The sequence below is a fragment of the Bombina bombina genome, chromosome 4, assembly GCF_027579735.1.
Source record: "Bombina bombina isolate aBomBom1 chromosome 4, aBomBom1.pri, whole genome shotgun sequence".
Taxonomy (NCBI): domain Eukaryota; kingdom Metazoa; phylum Chordata; class Amphibia; order Anura; family Bombinatoridae; genus Bombina; species Bombina bombina.
The window spans coordinates 568,991,126-569,016,938 of NC_069502.1; the positions used below are offsets into that span (position 1 = coordinate 568,991,126).

At 41.4% G+C, this 25,813-nt stretch overlaps 1 protein-coding gene across 1 annotated transcript in view; it reads right to left on the reverse strand.

The window, feature by feature from the left end:
• MDN1 (midasin AAA ATPase 1) overlaps positions 1-25,813 on the reverse strand; it is a 1,255,339-nt gene that overhangs the window by 767,507 nt on the left and 462,019 nt on the right. Inside the window, 1 exon segment of the mRNA XM_053710546.1 lies at positions 24,070-24,300. Coding sequence (XP_053566521.1) covers positions 24,070-24,300 — 231 coding nt within the window.

Consider the following 25,813-nt stretch of genomic DNA (forward strand, 5'->3'; position numbering starts at 1 on the left):
ACACAGAGGCAAACAATGTCTTGCAAGACAACCCCAAGAGGAGTCGTGAAGGAAGCGCAGGGCACTGGATGAATGGATAAGTTTTTAGGAAACTAGAGGAGAAAGCTGCAGAAAATGGAACATTGTCAGAATGCTTTGAAACATCCAAGGCAATGTTGGCTCTGAAAAATCTCTTTTTTTTAAAAAAGGAAAAAACAAAAAACTCTTAATACATGGGAAACAAAGTCCTTTAGTCGTTCCACAAAAGTATCAAGAAATAACGAGTAAATAACATCCTTTTATGAGACATTGGAAATATTAATTAATATGACGAAGAACCTCTTGGACCATCAAAAATCACCATTTATCTATCAAAAATGGATAGTACTGTGTCTTTAAATTTAAATACACTGCTGTTTTTCTACAAATAAAGGATTCTTCAATTATATAACTGTATATTGAATCCTCAGATCACATCTAAAACTTAGAAGAAAAAAATTCCTATCTACAGATGGAATACTAAAAAAAAACATAATTTATGTAAGAACTTACCTGATAAATTCATTTCTTTCATATTAGCAAGAGTCCATGAGCTAGTGACGTATGGGATATACATTCCTACCAGGAGGGGCAAAGTTTCCCAAACCTTAAAATGCCTATAAATACACCCCTCACCACACCCACAAATCAGTTTAACGAATAGCCAAGAAGTGGGGTGATAAGAAAAAAGTGCGAAAGCATAAAAAAATAAGGAATTGGAATAATTGTGCTTTATACAAAAAATCATAACCACCACAAAAAGGGCGGGCCTCATGGACTCTTGCTAATATGAAAGAAATGAATTTATCAGGTAAGTTCTTACATAAATTATGTTTTCTTTCATGTAATTAGCAAGAGTCCATGAGCTAGTGACGTATGGGATAATGACTACCCAAGATGTGGATCTTTCCACGCAAGAGTCACTAGAGAGGGAGGGATAAAATAAAGCCAGCCAATTCCTGCTGAAAATAATCCACACCCAAAATAAAGTTTATTGAAAAAAAAAAGAGCAGAAGATTCAAACTGAAACCGCTGCCTGAAGTACTTTTCTACCAAAAACTGCTTCAGAAGAAGAAAACACATCAAAATGGTAGAATTTAGTAAAAGTATGCAAAGAAGACCAAGTTGCTGCTTTGCAAATCTGATCAACCGAAGCTTCATTCCTAAACGCCCAGGAAGTAGAAACTGACCTAGTAGAATGAACTGTAATCCTTTGAGGCGGAGTTTTACCCGACTTGACATAAGCATGATGAATTAAAGATTTCAACCAAGATGCCAAAGAAATGGCAGAAGCTTTCTGGCCTTTTCTAGAACCGGAAAAGCTAACAAATAGACTAGAAGTCTTTCGGAAAGACTTAGTAGCTTCAACATAATATTTCAAAGCTCTAACAACATCCAAAGAATGCAACGATTTCTCCTTAGAATTCTTAGGATTAGGACATAATGAAGGAACCACAATTTCTCTACTAATGTTGTTGGAATTCACAACCTTAGGCAAAAATTCAAAAGAAGTTCGCAACACCGCCTTATCCTGATGAAAAATCGGAAAAGGAGACTCACAAGAAAGAGCAGATAATTCAGAGACTCTTCTGGCAGAAGAGATGGCCAAAAGGAACAAAACTTTCCAAGAAAGTAATTTAATGTCCAAAGAATGCATAGGATCAAACGGAGGAGCTTGAAGAGCCCCCAGAACCAAATTCAAACTCCAAGGAGGAGAAATTGACTTAATGACAGGTTTTATACGAACCAAGGCTTGTACAAAACAATGAATATCAGGAAGATTAGCAATCTTTCTGTGAAAAAGAACAGAAAGAGCAGAGATTTGACCTTTCAAGGAACTTGCGGACAAACCTTTATCTAAACCATCCTGAAGAAACTGTAAAATTCTCGGAATTCTAAAAGAATGCCAGGAAAAATGATGAGAAAGATACCAAGAAATATAAGTCTTCCAGACTCTATAATATATCTCTCTAGATACAGATTTACGAGCCTGTAACATAGTATTAATCACAGAGTCAGAGAAACCTCTTTGACCAAGAATCAAGCGTTCAATCTCCATACCTTTAAATTTAAGGATTTGTGATCCTGATGGAAAAAAGGACCTTGCGACAGAAGGTCTGGTCTTAACGGAAGAGTCCACGGTTGACAAGAGGCCATCCGGACAAGATCCGCATACCAAAACCTGTGAGGCCATGCCGGAGCTACCAGCAGAACAAACGAGCATTCCTTCAGAATCTTGGAGATTACTCTTGGAAGAAGAACTAGAGGCGGAAAGATATAGGCAGGATGATACTTCCAAGGAAGTGATAATGCATCCACTGCCTCCGCCTGAGGATCCCGGGATCTGGACAGATACAAGGGAAGTTTCTTGTTTAGATGAGAAGCCATCAGATCTATTTCTGGAAGTTCCCACATTTGAACAATCTGAAGAAATACCTCTGGGTGAAGAGACCATTCGCCCGGATGCAACGTTTGGCGACTGAGATAATCCGCTTCCCAATTGTCTATTCCTGGAATATGAACCGCAGAGATTAGACAGGAGCTGGATTCCGCCCAAACCAAAATTCAAGATACTTCTTTCATAGCCAGAGGACTGTGAGTCCCTCCTTGATGATTGATGTATGCCACAGTTGTGACATTGTCTGTCTGAAAACAAATGAACGATTCTCTCTTCAGAAGAGGCCAAGACTGAAGAGCTCTGAAAATTGCACGGAGTTCCAAAATATTGATCAATAATCTCACCTCCTGAGATTCCCAAACTCCTTGTGCCGTCAGAGATCCCCACACAGCTCCCCAACCTGTAAGACTTGCATCTGTTGAAATTACAGTCCAGGTCGGAAGAACAAAAGAAGCCCCCTGAATTAAACGATGGTTATCTGTCCACCACGTCAGAGAGTGTCGTACAATCGGTTTTAAAGATATTAATTGAGATATCTTTGTGTAATCCCTGCACCATTGATTCAGCATACAGAGCTGAAGAGGCCGCATGTGAAAACGAGCAAAGAGGATCGCGTCCGATGCAGCAGTCATAAGACCTAGAATTTCCATGCATAAGGCTACCGAAGGAAATGATTGTGACTGAAGGTTTCGACAAGCTGAAATCAATTTTAGACGTCTCTTTTCTGTCAAAGACAGAGTCATGGACACTGAATCTATTTGGAAACCCAAAAAGGTTACCCTTGTCTGAGGAATCAATGAACTTTTTAGTAAATTGATCCTCCAACCATGATCTTGAAGAAACAACACAAGTCGATTCGTATGAGATTCTGCAAAATGTAAAGACTGAGCAAGTACCAAGATATCGTCCAAATAAGGAAATACCACAATACCCTGTTCTCTGATTACAGACAGAAGGGCACCGAGAACCTTTGTAAAAATTCTTGGGGCTGTAGCTAGGCCAAACGGCAGAGCCACAAACTGGTAATGCTTGTCCAGGAAAGAGAATCTCAGGAACTGATAGTGATCTGGATGAATCGGAATATGCAGATATGCATCCTGTAAATCTATCGTGGACATATAATGCCCTTGCTGAACAAAAGGCAAGATAGTCCTTACAGTTACCATTTTTAATGTTGGTATCCTTACATAACGATTCAATATTTTTAGATCCAGAACTGGTCTGAAGGAATTCTCCTTCTTTGGTACAATGAAGAGATTCAAATAAAACCCCAGCCCCTGTTCCAGAACTGGAACTGGCATAATTACTCCAGCCAACTCTAGATCTGAAACACATTTCAGAAATGCTTGAGCTTTCGCTGGGTTTACTGGGACACAGGAAAGAAAAAATCTCTTTGCAGGAGGTCTTATCTTGAAACCAATTCTGTACCCTTCTGAAACGATGTTCTGAATCCAAAGATTGTGAACAGAATTGATCCAAATTTCTTTGAAAAAACGTAACCTGCCCCCTACCAGCTGGGCTGGAATGAGGGCCGCACCTTCATGTGGACTTAGAAGCTGGCTTTGCTTTTCTAGAAGGCTTGGATTTATTCCAGACTGGAGATGGTTTCCAAACTGAAACTGCTCCTGAGGAAGAAGGATCAGGGTTTTGTTCTTTGTTGAAACGAAAGGAACGAAAACGATTATTAGCCCTGTTTTTACCCTTAGATCTTTTATCCTGTGGTAAAAAAGTTCCTTTCCCACCAGTAACAGTTGAGATAATAGAATCCAACTGAGAACCAAATAATTTGTTACCCTGGAAAGAAATGGAAAGTAGAGTCGATTTAGAAGATATATCAGCATTCCAAGTTTTAAGCCATAAAGCTCTTCTAGCTAAAATAGCTAGAGACATAAACCTGACATCAACTCTGATATCAAAAATGGCATCACAGATAAAATTATTAGCATGTTGAAGAAGAAGAATAATATTATGAGAATCATGATCTGTTACTTGTTGCGCTAAAGTTTCCAACCAAAAAGTTGAAGCTGCAGCAACATCAGCCAATGATATAGCAGGTCTAAGAAGATTACCTGAACACAGATAAGCTTTTCTTAGAAAGGATTCAATTTTCCTATCTAAAGGATCCTTAAACGAAGTACCATCTGACGTAGGAATAGTAGTACGTTTAGCAAGGGTAGAAATAGCCCCATCAACTTTAGGGATTTTGTCCCAAAATTCTAATCTATCAGACGGCACAGGATATAATTACTTAAAACGTTTAGAAGGAGTAAATGAATTACCCAAATTATTCCATTCTCTGGAAATTACTTCAGAAATAGCACCAGGAACAGGAAAAACTTCTGGAATAACCACAGGAGATTTAAAGACCTTATCTAAACGTTTAGATTTAGTATCAAGAGGACCAGAATCCTCAATTTCTAAAGCAATTAGTACTTCTTTAAGTAAAGAACGAATAAATTCCATTTTAAATAAATATGAAGATTTATCAGCATCAACCTCTGAGACAGAATCCTCTGAACTAGAAGAGTCATTAGAATCAGAATGATGATGTTCATTTAAAAATTCATCTGTATAAAGAGAAGTTTTAAAAGATTTTTTATGTTTACTAGAAGGAGGAATAACAGACATAGCCTTCTTGATGGATTCAGAAACAAAATCTCTTATGTTATCAGGAACACTCTGAACATTAGATGTTGATGAAACTGCAACAGGTAATGGTACATTACTAAAGGAAATATTATCTGCATTAACGAGTTTGTCATGACAATTAGTACAAACAACAGCTGGAGGAACAGCTACCAAAAGTTTACAGCAGATACACTTAGCTTTGGTAGTTCCAGCACCAGACAGCGATTTTCCTGAAGTATCTTCTGACTCAGATGCAACGTGAGACATCTTGCAATATGTAAGAGAAAAAACAACATAAAAAGCAAAATTGATCAAATTCCTTAAATGACAGTTTCAGGAATGGGAAAAAATGCCAAGGAACAAGCTTCTAGCAACCAGAAGCAATGAAAAATGAGACTTAAATAATGTGGAGACAAAAGCGACGCCCATATTTTTTAGCGCCAAAATAAGATGCCCACATTATTTGGCGGCTAAATGCTTTTGGCGCCAAAAATGACGCCACATCCGGAACGCCGACATTTTTGGCGCAAAAGAACGTCAAAAAAATGACGCAACTTCCGGCGACACGTATGACGCCGGAAACAGATAAGATTTTTTGCGCCAAAAAAGTCAGCGTCAGAATGACGAAATAAAATGAAGCATTTTCAGCCCCCGCGAGCCTAACAGCCCACAGGGAAAAAGTCAAAAAAAAATTTAAGGTAAGAAAAAATAAATTGATTCAAATGCATTATCCCAAATATGAAACTGACTGTCTGAAAATAAGGAATGTTGAACATCCTGAGTCAAGGCAAATAAATGTTTGAATACATATATTTAGAACTTTATAAAAAAAGTGCCCAACCATAGCTTAGAGTGTCACAGAAAATAAGATTTACTTACCCCAGGACACTCATCTACATGTTTGTAGAAAGCCAAACCAGTACTGAAACGAAAATCAGCAGAGGTAATGGTATATATAAGAGTATATCGTCGATCTGAAAAGGGAGGTAAGAGATGAATCTCTACGACCGATAACAGAGAACCTATGAAATAGACCCCGTAGAAGGAGATCATTGCATTCAAATAGGCAATACTCTCCTCACATCCCTCTGACATTCACTGCACGCTGAGAGGAAAACCGGGCTCCAACCTGCTGCGGAGCGCATATCAACGTAGAATCTAGCACAAACTTACTTCACCACCTCCATAGGAGGCAAAGTTTGTAAACTGATTTGTGGGTGTGGTGAGGGGTGTATTTATAGGCATTTTAAGGTTTGAGAAACTTTGCCCCTCCTGGTAGGAATGTATATCCCATACGTCACTAGCTCATGGACTCTTGCTAATTACATGAAAGAAATATAGAACACTCTGTAAGCAGTTCTGAATACTGCGAGATAAACCTCTCTGCTGCATAACATAGTACAGCAGAGAAGGAATCCGGAATTATACCATGATAACTTTATACTTTGATCAATTTATTAAATATTGTATGAAAGCTTCTCTGCTGTGAGACACAAAACAGCAAGGAAGGTCTCCGGACTACCCAAATACCTATACTATACTGGGTGTGTGGCCTCTCTGCTGCATGATCACAAAGCAACAGAGAATGCATACAGACCCCATCAACGTTTAATTTTATTAGTAACCCGATTTGAGCCTCCCTGCTGTAATAGCCTAACACAGCAGAGAAGGCATCCAAACCACAGAAAGAACCCCGATACACAGGAAATGTGTGTAAAGGGCGTGCAAACAATGGCGCGTATCGTAGCTCCGCCCATCATGGGTGTATCAAGCTAAACCTCCTTGGCGGAGAAAACTTAAAGCAAGACCTAGAATAAATAAACATAACTCCCGGCTACTAAAATAAAAGAAGCCAACGGGAGAAATAGATGCGCCCACAATGGTGCTTAACATTAGCTCTTCTCGGTGGAGTGTATAAAATGGAGCGGTCAGAGGACTAAAGCAATAGAGAAACATAATTCCCGGCTACTAAAGTAAGGAAGCCAACGGGAGAAATAGTTGCACAAACAATGGTGCGTATCGTTAGCTCCGCCCATTGTGGGCATATCCAGCTAGTTGCACCAAGCACACATAGCCCTAGACATGTACCCCATCATGTGTTAACAGGCTAAACCTCCTAGACTGCTGCTAAGGAAAAAACAAGCCGTGTGGAGTCTAAAGAAAAAACAAAGCCACTTTCTCCACGTCCTCCAGAGCCTGCATTCACTGCTCAAAAACATATCCTCTCTGTAGGGATAATGTTAGTGTCCTACAAAATTTATGAAGTGTAGAAAGTGCCAAACTTTATTTTCAGAAAATAAAAGTTAGCACTTACCTCAGAATGCTGCCCGGCAGGAGGGCAGCCCACCTAGCATGCGAGGTCCTTTTTTCTCCTCACATTGGCCTGTGGAACAAAAAAAAAAGTACCGAGTATATTCTCTTCCCTCAGACTTTTACAAGCAGGGCAGCATCAGTATGGGAGGCGCAGTGAGAATTATGTCCCACCAGTTCCCATTGCTTTAAAGCCACCAAATGCTCTACTGAAGATACTAATCTGGTCTAGGCTACACCCCAGAACAAAGTAGCACACTGTGGCACCACTTTAAAAATAATAAACTCTTGATTGAAGAATCTATAACTAACACCTCACTTTGCCTCTTCCTATCACTAACACAGGCAAAGAGAATGACTGGGGTGGGAGGGAAGGGAGGAGCTATATAACATAATTTATGTAAGAACTTACCTGATAAATTCATTTCTTTCATATTAACAAGAGTCCATGAGCTAGTGACGTATGGGATATACATTCCTACCAGGAGGGGCAAAGTTTCCCAAACCTCAAAATGCCTACAAATACACCCCTCACCACACCCACAAATCAGTTTAACGAATAGCCAAGAAGTGGGGTGATAAGAAAAAGTGCGAAGCATATAAAATAAGGAATTGGAATAATTGTGCTTTATAAAAAAAAATCATAACCACCACAAAAAAGGGTGGGCCTCATGGACTCTTGTTAATATGAAAGAAATGAATTTATCAGGTAAGTTCTTACATAAATTATGTTTTCTTTCATGTAATTAACAAGAGTCCATGAGCTAGTGACGTATGGGATAATGACTACCCAAGATGTGGATCTTTCCACACAAGAGTCACTAGAGAGGGAGGGATAAAATAAAGACAGCCAATTCCTGCTGAAAATAATCCACACCCAAAATAAAGTTTAACAAAAAACATAAGCAGAAGATTCAAACTGAAACCGCTGCCTGAAGAACTTTTCTACCAAAAACTGCTTCAGAAGAAGAAAATACATCAAAATGGTAGAATTTAGTAAAAGTATGCAAAGAAGACCAAGTTGCTGCTTTGCAGATCTGGTCAACCGAAGCTTCATTCCTAAACGCCCAGGAAGTAGATACTGACCTAGTAGAATGAGCTGTAATTCTTTGAGGCGGAGTTTTACCCGACTCAACATAGGCAAGATGAATTAAAGATTTCAACCAAGATGCCAAAGAAATTGCAGAAGCTTTCTGGCCTTTCCTAGAACCGGAAAAGATAACAAATAGACTAGAAGTCTTACGGAAAGATTTCGTAGCTTCAACATAATATTTCAAAGCTCTAACAACATCCAAAGAATGCAATGATTTCTCCTTAGAATTCTTAGGATTAGGACATAATGAAGGAACCACAATTTCTCTACTAATGTTGTTGGAATTCACAACTTTAGGTAAAAATTCAAAAGAAGTTCGCAACACCGCCTTATCCTGATGAAAAATCAGAAAAGGAGACTCACACGAAAGAGCAGATAATTCAGAAACTCTTCTAGCAGAAGAGATGGCCAAAAGGAACAAAACTTTCCAAGAAAGTAATTTAATGTCCAATAAATGCATAGGTTCAAACGGAGGAGCTTGAAGAGCTCCCAGAACCAAATTCAAACTCCAAGGAGGAGAAATTGACTTAATGACAGGTTTTATACGAACCAAAGCTTGTACAAAACAATGAATATCAGGAAGAATAGCAATCTTTCTGTGAAAAAGAACAGAAAGAGCAGAGATTTGTCCTTTCAAAGAACTTGCGGACAAACCCTTATCCAAACCATCCTGAAGAAATTGTAAAATTCTCGGTATTCTAAAAGAATGCCAAGAAAAATGATGAGAAAGACACCATGAAATATAAGTCTTCCAGACTCTATAATATATCTCTCGAGATACAGATTTACGAGCCTGTAACATAGTATTAATCACGGAGTCAGAGAAACCTCTATGACCAAGAATCAAGCGTTCAATCTCCATACCTTTAAATTTAAGGATTTCAGATCCGGATGGAAAAAAGGACCTTGTGACAGAAGGTCTGGTCTTAACAGAAGAGTCCATGGCTGGCAAGATGCCATCCGGACAAGATCCGCATACCAAAACCTGTGAGGCCATGCCGGAGCTATTAGCAGAACAAACGAGCATTCCCTCAGAATCTTGGAGATTACTCTTGGAAGAAGAACTAGAGGCGGAAAGATATAGGCAGGATGATACTTCCAAGGAAGTGATAATGCATCCACTGCCTCCGCCTGAGGATCCCGGGATCTGGACAGATACCTGGGAAGTTTCTTGTTTAGATGAGAGGCCATCAGATCTATCTCTGGGAGCCCCCACAATTGAACAATCTGAAGAAATACCTCTGGGTGAAGAGACCATTCGCCCGGATGCAACGTTTGGCGACTGAGATAATCCGCTTCCCAATTGTCTACACCTGGGATATGAACCGCAGAGATTAGACAGGAGCTGGATTCCGCCCAAACCAAAATTCGAGATACTTCTTTCATAGCCAGAGGACTGTGAGTCCCTCCTTGATGATTGATGTATGCCACAGTTGTGACATTGTCTGTCTGAAAACAAATGAACGATTCTCTCTTCAGAAGAGGCCAAAACTGAAGAGCTCTGAAAATTGCACGGAGTTCCAAAATATTGATCGGTAATCTCACCTCCTGAGATTCCCAAACTCCTTGTGCCGTCAGAGATCCCCACACAGCTCCCCAACCTGTGAGACTTGCATCTGTTGAAATTACAGTCCAGGTCGGAAGAACAAAAGAAGCCCCCTGAATTAAACGATGGTGATTTGTCCACCACGTTAGAGAGTGTCGAACAATCGGTTTTAAAGATATTAATTGAGATATCTTCGTGTAATCCCTGCACCATTGGTTCAGCATACAGAGCTGAAGAGGTCGCATGTGAAAACGAGCAAAGGGGATCGCGTCCGATGCAGCAGTCATAAGACCTAGAATTTCCATGCATAAGGCTACCGAAGGGAATGATTGTGACTGAAGGTTTCGACAAGCTGATATCAATTTTAGACGTCTCTTGTCTGTTAAAGACAGAGTCATGGACACTGAATCTATCTGGAAACCCAGAAAGGTTACCCTTGTTTGAGGAATCAAAGAACTTTTTGGTAAATTGATCCTCCAACCATGATCTTGAAGAAACAACACAAGTCGATTCGTATGAGACTCTGCTAAATGTAAAGACGGAGCAAGTACCAAGATATCGTCCAAATAAGGAAATACCACAATACCCTGTTCTCTGATTACAGACAGAAGGGCACCGAGAATCTTTGTGAAAATTCTTGGAGCTGTAGCAAGGCCAAACGGTAGAGCCACAAATTGGTAATGCTTGTCTAGAAAAGAGAATCTCAGGAACTGATAATGATCTGGATGAATCGGAATATGCAGATATGCATCCTGTAAATCTATTGTGGACATATAATTCCCTTGCTGAACAAAAGGCAATATAGTCCTTACAGTTACCATCTTGAACGTTGGTATCCTTACATAACGATTCAATAATTTTAGATCCAGAACTGGTCTGAAGGAATTCTCCTTCTTTGGTACAATGAAGAGATTTGAATAAAACCCCATCCCCTGTTCCGGAACTGGAACTGACATAATTACTCCAGCCAACTCTAGATCTGAAACACAATTCAGAAATGCTTGAGCTTTCACTGGATTTACTGGGACATGGGAAAGAAAAAATCTCTTTGCAGGAGGTCTCATCTTGAAACCAATTCTGTACCCTTCTGAAACAATGTTCTGAATCCAAAGATTGTGAACAGATTTGATCCAAATTTCTTTGAAAAAACGTAACCTGCCCCCTACCAGCTGAACTGGAATGAGGGCCGTACCTTCATGTGAACTTAGAAGCAGGCTTTGCCTTTCTAGCAGGCTTGGATTTATTCCAGACTGGAGATGGTTTCCAAACTGAAACTGCTCCTGAGGACGAAGGATCAGGCTTTTGTTCTTTGTTGAACCGAAAGGAACGAAAACGATTGTTAGCCCTGTTTTTACCTTTAGACTTTTTATCCTGTGGTAAAAAAGTTCCTTTCCCACCAGTAACAGTTGAAATAATAGAATCCAACTGAGAACCAAATAATTTGTTTCCCTGGAAAGAAATGGAAAGCAGAGTTGATTTAGAAGCCATATCAGCATTCCAAGTCTTAAGCCATAAAGCTCTTCTGGCTAAGATAGCCAGAGACATAAATCTAACATCAACTCTAATAAAAAATGGCATCACAAATGAAATTATTAGCATGCTGGAGAAGAATAATAATATCATGAGAATCACGATTTGTTACTTGTTGCGCTAGAGTTTCCAACCAAAAAGTTGAAGCTGCAGCAACATCAGCCAATGATATAGCAGGTCTAAGAAGATTACCTGAACATAGATAAGCTTTTCTTAGAAAAGATTCAATTTTTCTATCTAAAGGATCCTTAAACGAGGTACCATCTGACGTAGGAATGGTAGTACGTTTAGCAAGGGTAGAAATAGCCCCATCAACTTTAGGGATTTTGTCCCAAAATTCTAACCTGTCAGGCGGAACAGGATATAATTGCTTAAAACGTTTAGAAGGAGTAAATGAATTACCCAATTTATCCCATTCCTTAGCAATTACTGCAGAAATAGCATTAGGAACAGGAAAGACTTCTGGAATAACCGCAGGAGCTTTAAAAACCTTATCTAAACGTATAGAATTAGTATCAAGAGGACTAGAATCCTCTATTTCTAAAGCAATTAGTACTTCTTTAAGTAAAGAGCGAATAAATTCCATCTTAAATAAATATGAAGATTTATCAGCATCAATCTCTGAGACAGAATCCTCTGAACCAGAAGAGTCCAAAGAATCAGAATGATGGTGTTCATTTAAAAATTCATCTGTAGAGAGAGAAGTTTTAAAAGACTTTTTACGTTTACTAGAAGGAGAAATAACAGACAAAGCCTTCTTTATGGATTCAGAAACAAAATCTCTTATGTTATCAGGAACATTCTGCACCTTAGATGTTGAGGGAACTGCAACAGGCAATGGTACATCACTAAAGGAAATATTATCTGCATTAACAAGTTTGTCATGACATTTAAAACAAACAACAGCTGGAGGAATAGCTACCAAAAGTTTACAGCAGATACACTTAGCTTTGGTAGATCCAGCAGGCAGAGGTTTTCCTGTAGTATCTTCTGGCTCAGATGCAACGTGAGACATCTTGCAATATGTAAGAGAAAAAACAACATATAAAGCAAAATAGATCAAATTCCTTATAAGACAGTTTCAGGAATGGGAAAAAAATGCCAAACATCAAGCTTCTAGCAACCAGAAGCAAATGAAAAATGAGACTGAAATAATGTGGAGACAAAAGCGACGCCCATATTATTTGGCGCCAAAAAAGACGCCCACATTATTTGGCGCCTAAATGCTTTTTTGCGCCAAAAATGACGCAACATCCGGAACGCCGACATTTTTGGCGCAAAATAACGTCAAAAATGACGCAACTTCCGGCGACACGTATGACGCCGGAAACGGAAATGAATTTTTGCGCCAAAAAAGTCAGCGCCAAGAATGACGCAATAAAATGAAGCATTTTCAGCCCCCGCGAGCCTAACAGCCCACAGGGAAAAAAGTCAAATTTTTGAGGTAAGAAAAAATATGATAATTAAAGCATAATCCCAAATATGAAACTGACTGTCTGGAAATAAGGAAAGTTGAACATTCTGAGTCAAGGCAAATAAATGTTTGAATACATATATTTAGAACTTTATAAATAAAGTGCCCAACCATAGCTTAGAGTGTCACAGAAAATAAGACTTACTTACCCCAGGACACTCATCTACATGTTTGTAGAAAGCCAAACCAGTACTGAAACGAGAATCAGTAGAGGAAATGGTAAATATAAGAGTATATCGTCGATCTGAAAAGGGAGGTAAGAGATGAATCTCTACGACCGATAACAGAGAACCTTATGAAATAGACCCCGTAGAAGGAGATCACTGCATTCAATAGGCAATACTCTCCTCACATCCCTCTGACATTCACTGCACGCTGAGAGGAAAACCGGGCTCCAACTTGCTGCGGAGCGCATATCAACGTAGAATCTAGCACAAACTTACTTCACCACCTCCCTTGGAGGCAAAGTTTGTAAAACTGATTTGTGGGTGTGGTGAGGGGTGTATTTGTAGGCATTTTGAGGTTTGGGAAACTTTGCCCCTCCTGGTAGGAATGTATATCCCATACGTCACTAGCTCATGGACTCTTGTTAATTACATGAAAGAAATACAGCTCTGCTGTGGTGCTCTTTTCCTCCTCCTGCTGACCAGGAGGCATAATCCCACAAGGATGAAATCCGTGGACTCATCGTATCTTTAAAAAGAAAAAATATTTGACTGTGTGATTAAAGATCTATTTCATATTTAAGTCATTATAAAGAAGCTGCTTCTAAACACCCAACAAATCGATTGAGGCAGTTTGGAAAAGCAAAATATAAAACAAGATCACCTTTTCAGCAATGTGAACATAAAAAAAAAAAGTTTACATCGAAAGTTAAACAAAATATATTACGTACGTACGTACGTACGTACGTACGTACGTATAGATAATGCAAGGAAAAACAAATTATGCTTTACTGATCATTTTCTTTTCTTCTGAGGGGAAGAGTCCACAGCTGCATTCATTACTTTTGGGAATTCAGAACCTAGCCAACAGGAAGAGGCAGACACCTCAGCCAAAGGCTTCAAATACCTCCCCCACTTCCCTAATCCCCAGTCATTCTGCCAAGGTAACAAGGAACAGTAGGAGAAATATCAGGGTGAAAAAAAGGTGCCAGAAGAACAAAAATGTACAGCCGCCATATAAATAAAGCGCGGGCGGGAGCTGTTGACCCGTCAGAAGAAAAGTAAATCAGGTAAGCATAATTTAAGTTTTACTTCTTAAAACAGGACTGAATGCAAAGGGTGGGTGCAAAAAATGCGGCTCCTTCGAAAGGCACCACAGCCTGAAATAACGACACCCCACAAAAAATTACATATGACTACATATGACAAGAGAAAAAAACAGAAGCCCGGGTAACCACTCATCAGTTACATAACCTGCAAAGCCGTGCTAGAGACCACTCAGACTCAGAGTCTGCGGAGCACAAGGCTTCCGAAGAATCAACCTTGCGGCACTCAACTCCCAAAGAAACAATTCTGACCTAGAACCAAAAAACCTCTATCAACACCCGAGAGGGAGAGAAGAGGAATCCAGTAAGAAATCCGAAGGACCATCCAACACAGGCTCAAGCTAAACTGGCAAAAACAGAATTTATGCTTACCTGATAAATTACTTTCTCCAACGGTGTGTCCGGTCCACGGCGTCATCCATAACTTGTGGGAACATTCTCTTCCCCAACAGGAAATGGCAAAGAGCACAGCAAAAGCTGTCCATATAGTCCCTCCTAGGCTCCGCCCACCCCAGTCATTCAACCGACGGACAGGAGAAAAAAACAGGAGAAACTATAGGGTACCGTGGTGACTGTAGTTAAAGAAAGAAATTCATCAAACCTGATTAAAAAACCAGGGCGGGCCGTGGACCGGACACACCGTTGGAGAAAGTAATTTATCAGGTAAGCATAAATTCTGTTTTCTCCAACATTGGTGTGTCCGGTCCAGGGCGTCATCCATAACTTGTGGGAACCAATACCAAAGCTTTAGGACACGGATGAAGGGAGGGAGCCAATCAGGTTACCTAAACGGAAGGCACCACGGCTTGCAAAACCTTTCTCCCAAAAATAGCCTCCGAAGAAGCAAAAGTATCAAATTTGTAGAATTTGGCAAAACTGTGCAGGGAAGACCAAGTCGCTGCCTTACATATCTGATCAACAGAAGCCTCGTTCTTGAAGGCCCATGTGGAAACCACAGCCCTAGTAGAGTGAGCTGTGATTCGTTCGGGAGGCTGCCGTCCGGCAGTCTCGTAAGCCAATCGGATGATGCTTTTCAGCCAAAAGGAGAGAGAGGTAGCAGTAGCTTTTTGACCTCTCCTCTTGCCAGAATAAACGACAAACAGAGAAGACGTTTGTCTGAAAACCTTTGTTGTTTCTAAATAGAACTTTAAAGCACGTACTACATCTAAATTATGTAACAAACGTTCCTTCTTTGAAACTGGATTCGGACACAAAGGAGGCACAACTATTTCCTGGTTAATATTTTTGTTGGAAACAACCTTTGGAAGGAAACCAGGTTTAGTTCGCAAAACAACCTTATCTGAATGGAACACCAGATAGGGCGGAATACACTGCAGAGCAGATAACTCAAACTCTTCTAGCAGAAGAAATAGCAACCAAAAACAGAACTTTCCAAGATAACATCTTGATATCTATGGAATGTAGAGGTTCAAACGGAACCCCTTGAAGAACTGAAAGAACTAAATTCAGACTCCAGGGAGGAGTCAAAGGTCTGTAAACAGGCTTGATCCTGACCAGAGCCTGAACAAAAGCTTGAACATCTGGCACAGCTGCCAGTCGTTTGTGTAACAAGACAGATAAAGCAGAAATCTGTCCTTTTAGAGAACTCGCTGATAATCCTTTATCCAAACCTTCTTGGAGAAAGGAAAGGATCATAGGAACTTTAATCTTACTCCATGAGAATCCCTTGGATTCACACCAACAGATATATTTTTTCCATATTTTATGGTAAATTTTTCTAGTTACAGGTTTTCTGGCTTGAACCAGAGTATCTATCACAGAATCCGAAAACCCAAGCTTAGATAAAATCAAGCGTTCAATTTGGATGTTCGAATGGACCCTGTTCTAGAATATCCTGTCTCAAAGGTAGCTTCCATGGTGGAGCCGATGACATATTCACCAGGTCTGCATATCAAGTCCTGCGTGGCCACGCAGGAGCTATCAAAATCACTGAGGCCCTCTCCTGTTTGATCCTGGCTACCAGCCTGGGAATGAGAGTAAACAGTGGAAACACATAAGCTAGGTTGAAGGTCCAAGGCGCTACTAATGCATCCACTAGAGTCGCCTTGGGATCCCTGGATCTGGACCCGTAGCAAGGAACCTTGAAGTTCTGACGAGACGCCATTAGATCCATGTCTGGAATGCCCCATAATTGGGTCAACTGGGCAAATATCTCCGGGTGGAGTTCCCACTCCCCCGGATGGAATGTCTGACGACTCAGAAAATCCGCTTCCCAATTTTCCACTCCTGGGATGTGGATCGCAGATAGGTGGCAGGAGTGATCCTCCGCCCATTTTATGATTTTTGTCACTTCTCTCATCGCCAGGGAACTCCTTGTTCCCCCCTGATGGTTGATGTAAGCAACAGTCGTCATGTTGTCTGATTGGAATCTTATGAATCTGGCCTTTGCTAGTTGAGGCCAAGCCCTGAGAGTATTGAATATCGCTCTCAGTTCCAGAATGTTTATCGGGAGAAGAGACTCTTCCCGAGACCATAGACCCTGAGCTTTCAGAGAGTCCCAGACCGTGCCCCAGCCCACTAGACTGGCGTCGGTCGTGACAATGACAAGTCTGTAAAGTCCCCATTCCACTGTTTCAGCATGCAGTTGTAATGGTCTTAGATGAATTCGCACAAAAGGAACTATGTCCATTGCTGCAACCATCAACCCTACTACTTCCATGCACTGAGCTATGGAAGGACGTGGAACAGAGTGAAGAAATTGACAAGCGTTTAGAAGTTTTGACTTTCTGACATCTGTCAGGAAAATCTTCATTTCTAAAGAATCTATTATTGTCCCCAAGAAAGGAACTCTTGTCGACGGAGACAGGGAACTTTTTTCTATGTTCACCTTCCACCCGTGAGATCTGAGAAAGGCCAGAACGATGTCTGTGTACCTTTGCCTTTGACAGAGACAACGCTTGTATCAGAATGTCGTCCAAATAAGGTGCCACTGCAATGCCCCTTGGTCTTAGAACCGATAGAAGGGACCCGAGTACCTTTGTGAAAATCCTTGGCCGAATGGGAGAGCCACAAACTGGTAATGTTTGTTCAGAAAGGCGAACCTTAGGAACTGATGATGATCTTTGTGGATAGGAATATGTAGATACGCATCCTTTAGATCCACGGTAGTCATAAATTGACCCTCCTGGATTGTAGGTAAGATCGTTCGAATAGTTTCCATTTTGAACGATGGCACTCTTAGAAATTTGTTTAGAATCTTTAAATCCAGAATTGGACTGAAGGTTCCCTCTTTTTTGGGAACTACAGATTTGAGTAAAACCCCTGACCTTGTTCCACAGTTGGAACTGGGTGTATCACTCCCATCTTTAACAGGTCTTCTACACAATGTAAGAATGCCTGTCTCTTTATTTGTTTTGAAGATAAGTGAGACATGTGGAACCTTCCCCTTGGGGGTAGTTCCTTGAATTCCAGAAGATAACCCTGAGAAACTATTTCTAGTGCCCAGGGATCCTGAACATCTCTTGCCTGAGCGAAGAGAGAGAGTCTGCCCCCTACTAGATCCGGTCCCGGATCGGGAGCTACTCCTTCATGCTGTTTTGGTATCAGCAGCAGGCTTCCTGGCCTGCTTACTTTTGTTCCAGCCTTGCATCGGTTTCCAAGCTGGTTTTGTTTGTGAAGCATTGCCCTCTTGTCTAGAGGCTGCAGAGTTGGAGGCCGGTCCGTTCCTGAAATTGCGAAAGGAACGAAAATTAGACTTATTCTTGGCCTTGAAAGGCCTATCTTGTGGGAGGGCATGGCCCTTACCCCCAGTGATGTCTGAGATAATCACTTTCAATTCTGGCCCAAAAAGGGTTTTGCCCTTGAAAGGGATATTAAGCAATTTTGTCTTGGAAGATTCATCCGCTGACCAAGACTTTAGCCAGAGCGCTCTGCGCGCCACAATTGCAAACCCTGAATTTTTCGCCGCTAATCTAGCTAACTGCAAAGCGGCATCTAAAATAAAGGAATTAGCTAACTTAAGTGAATGAATTGTGTCCATAACCTCCTCATACGGAGTCTCTCTACTGAGCGACTTTTCTAGTTCCTCGAACCAGAACCACGCTGCTGTAGTGACAGGAATAATGCACGAAATAGGTTGCAGGAGGTAACCTTGCTGTACAAAAATCTTTTTAAGCAAACCCTCCAATTTTTTATCCATAGGATCTTTGAAAGCACAATTATCCTCGATAGGAATAGTAGTGCGCTTGGCTAGTGTAGAAACTGCCCCCTCGACCTTAGGGACTGTCTGCCATAAGTCCTTTCTGGGGTCGACCATAGGAAATAATTTCTTAAATATAGGAGGGGGGACAAAGGGTATACCGGGCTTTTCCCACTCCTTATTCACTATGTCCGCCACCCACTTGGGTATAGGAAAAGCGTCGGGGTGCAGCGGAACCTCTGGGAACTTGTCCATCTTGCACAATTTTTCTGGAATGACCAGGTTGTCACAATCATCCAGAGTAGATACCACCTCCTTAAGCAGTGCGCGGAGATGCTCTAATTTAAATTTAAATGTCACAACATCAGGTTCTGCCTGTTGAGAAATTATTTTTAAATTTTAAACAGGGCACACTTTTTTACTGAATATGTGAAAAACTATGAAGGAATTGTTCAATCTTAACCAAATTTTTACCACAGTGTCTTAAAGCACTCAAAGCATTGCACCCCAAATTTCAGACCTTTAACCGTTTATAGTTTTAACCCCTCTACAGTCCCAGCTACAGCCTTTGCTGTGACTTTACCAAACCCAGGGGGGTATACGATACCAAATTAAGCCTTCTAGGGACCTTTTCAACTACTTCCAGACCCATACACATGCAGCTGCATGTCCTGCTCTCAAAAGTAACTGCATAGTAATGGCGCGAAAATGAGGCTCTGCCTACTACAAAGAAGGACCTTCCTGACTGGGAAGGTGTCTAAGCCAGTGCCTGCCGTGAAAATAACTTCCCCAAAGTTATAAAGTGTGAATTTTAACCTCAAGCTGTATAAAATGCCCAAATAAAGCAATCGATCTAGCCCATAAAAGTGTCTACCAGTTATATAGCCCATATTAAGCCCTTTATTCTGTTTGAGACTAAGAAAATGGCTTACCGGTCCCCATGAGGGGAAAAATGACAGCCTTCCAGCATTACACAGTCTTGTTAGAAATATGGCTAGTCATACCTTAAGCAGAGAAGTCTGCTAACTGTTAACCCCAACTGAAGTTATCTCATCTCAACAGTCCTATGTGGAAACAGCAAACGATTTTAGTTACTGCTGCTAAAATCATATTCCTCTCACAAACAGAACTCTTCATCCTTTTCTGTTTCAGATTAAATAGTACATACCAGCACTATTTTAAAATAACAAACTCTTGATAGTAGAATAAAAAACTACAAATAAACACCACATACTCTTCACCATCTCCGTGGAGATGCTGCCTGTGCAACGGCAAAGAGAATGACTGGGGTGGGCGGAGCCTAGGAGGGACTATATGGACAGCTTTTGCTGTGCTCTTTGCCATTTCCTGTTGAGGAAGAGAATATTCCCACAAGTTATGGATGACGCCTTGGACCGGACACACCAATGTTGGAGAAATCCCTATCTACCCCCGAGAGGGAGAATAGAAGACCCTATGAGATATCAAAAGGATCCAATCCAAACCAGAAGATAGGTCCATAGTCAGGAGAAAAGAGTCACTAGGATGACCAGAAAGTCACCCACATAACCCTGACACCACACCATACCAACCATGGTGATCCAGAAAACCGTGAGTTCCCCCTTGTAACCTAGACAAGTCAAGACCTGTCCAGCTAAACATGCATAGACACGCAGACAGAAAATTGTCCTAGACACTAAAAAGAGCTCTCCAAGAGGGCACAGGGCCACCTGTGTGCAAAACTTGCAATGACCAATCCCAAGGCAAAAAGCCGTCCTGAGCCATCGAGGGACACATCCCACTGAATAGTGTCGAAAAACCTCGACAACAGCTCCCGTTCAAAGAGCGTTCCATACTGGCAGCAGACGCAGCCAGTAGAGAGATGGGCACAAAGAGTCCCCCCATTATTGGGGAGGACAGATTCAATACCTGCAAACAGTCCATACTGCAAAAGCAGACTGATCCCTGGCCTTACTTCCAGGAAAATGGATCCAGCAAAAAAGGCTAGTGAAAGACCAAAACCAAGAGTCTCAGACCCTTGGAAGAAAAAGGATGTATCTACGAGGAATCAAACCCCCAGAGTAGAACCCTGACCGAACTGGCAGGCTATCCTAAACCATGACAGGAACCTCATGCTAGGGTCCAAGGACCCCTACACAGCAGCCTTGCAAAAAGAAGGAACACTCCCCAAGGGAAGAAAAGTACTCTGACTCACAGCTTTCCAATAGTAGAATACATTCCATAATTCTGCGGACGCAAGAGGGGAAAAAACCCTATGAGGCAAGAAAACAAGGACCTACGGGTCCTACACAGATACTGAGGTACCTGCCAATACAGGGGAACACTTAAAAACACTTTTCTCACCCCAGGCGAGAATAACAGGATTAGGCAACGGTAACCACCCTACCAATAAAGGCTAAACCCCAATATTATCAGTACAGATGGACCAGCAACTGGAGCCTACCAGAAGAATCAGATGTTCCAGCAGAAAAGTAGGGATCTGTGAGAAACCTCAAACAGAAGCCTCAGGCTGATATAAATCTCACATGAGAGTCAGAAACCTCCCGTTCGCTCCAAAGGGCCACGTGGGAGAACAAACCCTAAGGTTAAACAGGACCGTCCATATCCGTTCCAGCCAAGAGACATGGTCCTAAGCCCGAGTCCTCAAAAAACAGAACCGATTCGAAGATCTAAAGCTCCTGAGGAACCCATAAGCTGCCTCCTATGGTTAGGAGCGGACCCAGACAGTGCCTTCTGCCATCTCAATCCTTAGAAGCAGGGCAACCAGTACCACTGGATCACAAGGTAATCTATGTAGAGGCCCAATGACCCACACACTGGAGAACATAAATGGTCAATTTTCTGACCCAGACAGGCAAAAAGACTGCAACTGACCCCAGACCACTTACCCTAAAGCCCGAAGGGCTAGATATGCAATACGATAGATGAATAGCATCCGAGAGTCCAAAGACCCTGGTATGATAAGAGGCAGTTCTTATCTTGAGAAAACAACACAGTTTCCAGCGATCCTTGCAGGATCGGTCTCCCGACATCCTTGAAATGGAACAATGGGAGCCTTGCAGCTCTTGGTAGAAAGACAGGGAGGCCCCTGTACTCTATGTACTAGAGCAAACGAAACACTGAGAAAAGAAGGAAGAAGGACATGCCCGCATTTCCAGATAAAGTACCCAACCCAAGACGGGAGGGAAGGAAAACATAGCCCCCTCAAACTGAATGCGACTATGCCACAGAGTCGTCATCCGGAGATACCGCAAGTGGAGACACAAATCGTCCACCCGATAGTAGACCTCCGGAAGTCAATCCTATATCCAGACTCCAAAGGAATGGAAGCCTACGGGGTTCTGAGTCTCCAGGGACCCTAGGAACCACAATGACGTCTGACGCCGGAAACGGAAAAGAATTTTTTGCGCCAAAAAAGTCTGCGCCAAGAATGACGCAATAAAATGAAGCATTTTCAGCCCCCGCGAGCCTAACAGCCCACAGGGAAAAAAGAGTCAAATTGAAGGTAAATGCATAATCCCAAATATGAAACTGACTGTCTGAAAATAAGGAATGTTGAACATCCTGAGTCAAGGCAAATAAATGTTTGAATACATATATTTAGAACTTTATAAAAAAGTGCCCAACCATAGCTTAGAGTGTCACAGAAAATAAGATTTACTTACCCCAGGGACACTCATCTACATGTTTGTAGAAAGCCAAACCAGTACTGAAACGAGAATCAGCAGAGGTAATGGTATATATAAGAGTATATCGTCGATCTGAAAAGGGAGGTAAGAGATGAATCTCTACGACCGATAACAGAGAACCTATGAAATAGACCCCGTAGAAGGAGATCACTGCATTCAAATAGGCAATACTCTCCTCACATCCCTCTGACATTCACTGCACGCTGAGAGGAAAACCGGGCTCCAACTTGCTGCGGAGCGCATATCAACGTAGAATCTAGCACAAACTTACTTCACCACCTCCATCGGAGGCAAAGTTTGTAAAACTGAATTGTGGGTGTGGTGAGGGGTGTATTTATAGGCATTTTGAGGTTTGGGAAACTTTGCCCCTCCTGGTAGGAATGTATATCCCATACGTCACTAGCTCATGGACTCTTGCTAATTACATGAAAGAAAAAACAGTCATGCATCTCAAGCAATAATGTTAGCAAGAACCAACTTATATCGGAGCTCACAACCTCCCTACCGGAAGCGTTGTATGTACGCCCCATGCCCCGTACTTCGTAGTAGGATCCGAGCCCGGAGTCCATAACACTGGGCCATAAAAGACATTTCTTTCTCTTTTTTATTTTTTAAATCCGACAGGATAATCAGCACCACAAGGGTGACATGAACCCAAGAAAACCGTAGACAGCGCCCGACCAGTACCTACCTGGTACAAGAACACTCCAGAACTGTCTAAGGTTTGATAATATGAACTATAAAACATAACCCCGGGGTTAACCAAAGTGCGCAACCTCTGAGGAAGTGCCCATGTGACCACAAAATCGCAAATATCAGTTCCAGAGAAAGAACATTCCCAAAACGAAGTTAAATCAAACGTGAGCTTATACAACAAAGCAAATACATCCTAACCGTGGGTGATTGTCCAAGGAAAAAAAGGTACGCCAACCAGACCAGCCAATCAGAGGCCCCCCTTCATCCAAGCTCAGATCTGGAACCGATATATAAAAGAAAAACATAAAAGCGGAGACGTCAAGGAGATCATTGCTTCATCCCCAAGCGTCAAACCCAATGTGCCATCCGGCATCTAACGCCTCAAACCTACCTTTTCACGTTAAAATCACATAATGAAGTAAAATTAAATGATCTTACCGGAATCTACGCCGTGGAACAGGAACACGGCAGTTCATGTATGACATATAGTAGCCTCTCCTCTGACATGGATTTCAGTGAATAAACGCTGATTGTCAAAGAGCTGTTAATATGAGTCGGGATGGTTTCGCAAGAAAGACACTCCCTGCATCTCTGGACTCTAACTTTCATCCATGCTCTCACTAAGAGGATGACAGGACTACTTAAAACTCCAGTGCCAGTTCGAAGAGTACTACCCTCCATAACAGACTTAACTTGAACTTCTGACAATTCTCTGCCAACCTCCTGTGACGAAAGGCAAGGAATGACTGGGGGATGAGGGAAGTGGGGGAGGTATTTGAAGCCTTTGGCTGGGGTGTCTTTGCCTCCTCCTAGTGGTCAGGTTCTGAATTCCCAAAAGTAATGAATGCAGCTTTGGACTCTTTTCGTTTAATTAGAAAATAAAGCTCTAGTAGATCTAACATTAAATCCTATAAATAATGAGCATATAACTTTAATCAAAGACTGTAGTATAACTGCACCATCCACACTGGAACAGCTCAGCAAGAGAAAGGGTTGTCAAAAATAGTTTGGGTCTCTGAACTCAATACCACAGTCCATAGTCCCCCAGTGGCATCTCACAATAGAATGGTCAGGTTGATCAGGTCTACATAAGAAAACCAGCATATTTCAGGCATTCCTGATAGCTGTCAATAGTGGCTAGATCTTTGCAATAGACATTATGCTGTAAAAGTAGGGGTCAAATTGTCTCAGAAAATAATGGTTTGACCGTGCAAAAAAGTAGTAAATAATTAAATTATTTAAATATATAACAACTCACCCGACCCTAAGCTGTCAATATACACAAGACATGCAGCATGTATAAAGGCCATGACAGCGCTGAGAGGTGATTTGTAGGGCTCATCTTCTGACATAACTTTTTCTACCACCATAACGTTCATGAAGTTCACCCATGCCAAGATGTCTCTAATACTTGAAATACATCGACGACCAAAGTCTTGGATTGTCAGCCATTCAATGAAGTCCATCATAAGGTTAGCTATATCAGAATCTAAGAACAAAACAAATATATATAAACATAATTTATACTAGCGCACACAATTTTTTATTTCAGTAATATTTTTAAAAGAAAATGTCAAAACAATAGTACCATTGTAGGTTAGTTTATACTAGAAGCGCTTTTGTTAATAGATGTATTAAACATTCTTCTGTTCAAGACTGAAGTGCGCTGATATACATATTTAGCGTGCACTAAAACTAGATTACATAAATACTATTTCACCTAACAGCCCACGCATAAAAAACAGAATTTATGTTTACCTGATAAATTACTTTCTCCAACGGTGTGTCCGGTCCACGGCGTCATCCTTACTTGTGGGATATTCTCTTCCCCAACAGGAAATGGCAAAGAGCCCAGCAAAGCTGGTCACATGATCCCTCCTAGGCTCCGCCTTCCCCAGTCATTCGACCGACGTAAAGGAGGAATATTTGCATAGGAGAAATCATATGATACCGTGGTGACTGTAGTTAAAGAAAATAAATCATCAGACCTGATTAAAAAACCAGGGCGGGCCGTGGACCGGACACACCGTTGGAGAAAGTAATTTATCAGGTAAACATAAATTCTGTTTTCTCCAACATAGGTGTGTCCGGTCCACGGCGTCATCCTTACTTGTGGGAACCAATACCAAAGCTTTAGGACACGGATGATGGGAGGGAGCAAATCAGGTCACCTAGATGGAAGGCACCACGGTTTGCAAAACCTTTCTCCCAAAAATAGCCTCAGAAGAAGCAAAAGTATCAAATTTGTAAAAGTTGGTAAAAGTGTGCAGTGAAGACCAAGTCGCTGCCTTACATATCTGATCAACAGAAGCCTCGTTCTTAAAGGCCCATGTGGAAGCCACGGCCCTAGTGGAATGAGCTGTGATTCTTTCAGGAGGCTGCCGTCCGGCAGTCTCATAAGCCAATCTGATGATGCTTTTAAGCCAAAGAGATAGAGAGGTAGAAGTTGCTTTTTGACCTCTCCTTTTACCAGAATAAACAACAAACAAGGAAGATGTTTGTCTGAAATCCTTTGTAGCATCTAAATAGAATTTTAGAGCACGGACAACGTCCAAATTGTGTAACAAACGTTCCTTCTATGAAACTGGATTCGGACACAAAGAAGGTACAACTATCTCCTGGTTAATATTTTTGTTGGAAACAACCTTCGGAAGAAAACCAGGCTCAGTACGTAAAACCACCTTATCTGCATGGACCAGATAGGGCGGAGAACACTGCAGAGCAGATAACTCAGAAACTCTTCTAGCGGAAGAAATTGCAACCTAAAACAAAACTTTCCAAGATAATAACTTAATATCTACGGAATGTAAGGGTTCAAACGGAACCCCTTGAAGAACTGAAAGAACTAGATTAAGACTCCAGGGAAGAGTCAAAGGTCTGTAAACAGGCTTGATTCTAACCAGAGCCTGAACAAACGCTTAAACGTCTGGCACAGCTGCCAGCCTTTTGTGAAGTAAAACAGATAAAGCAGAGATCTGTCCCTTCAGAGAACTCGCAGAAAA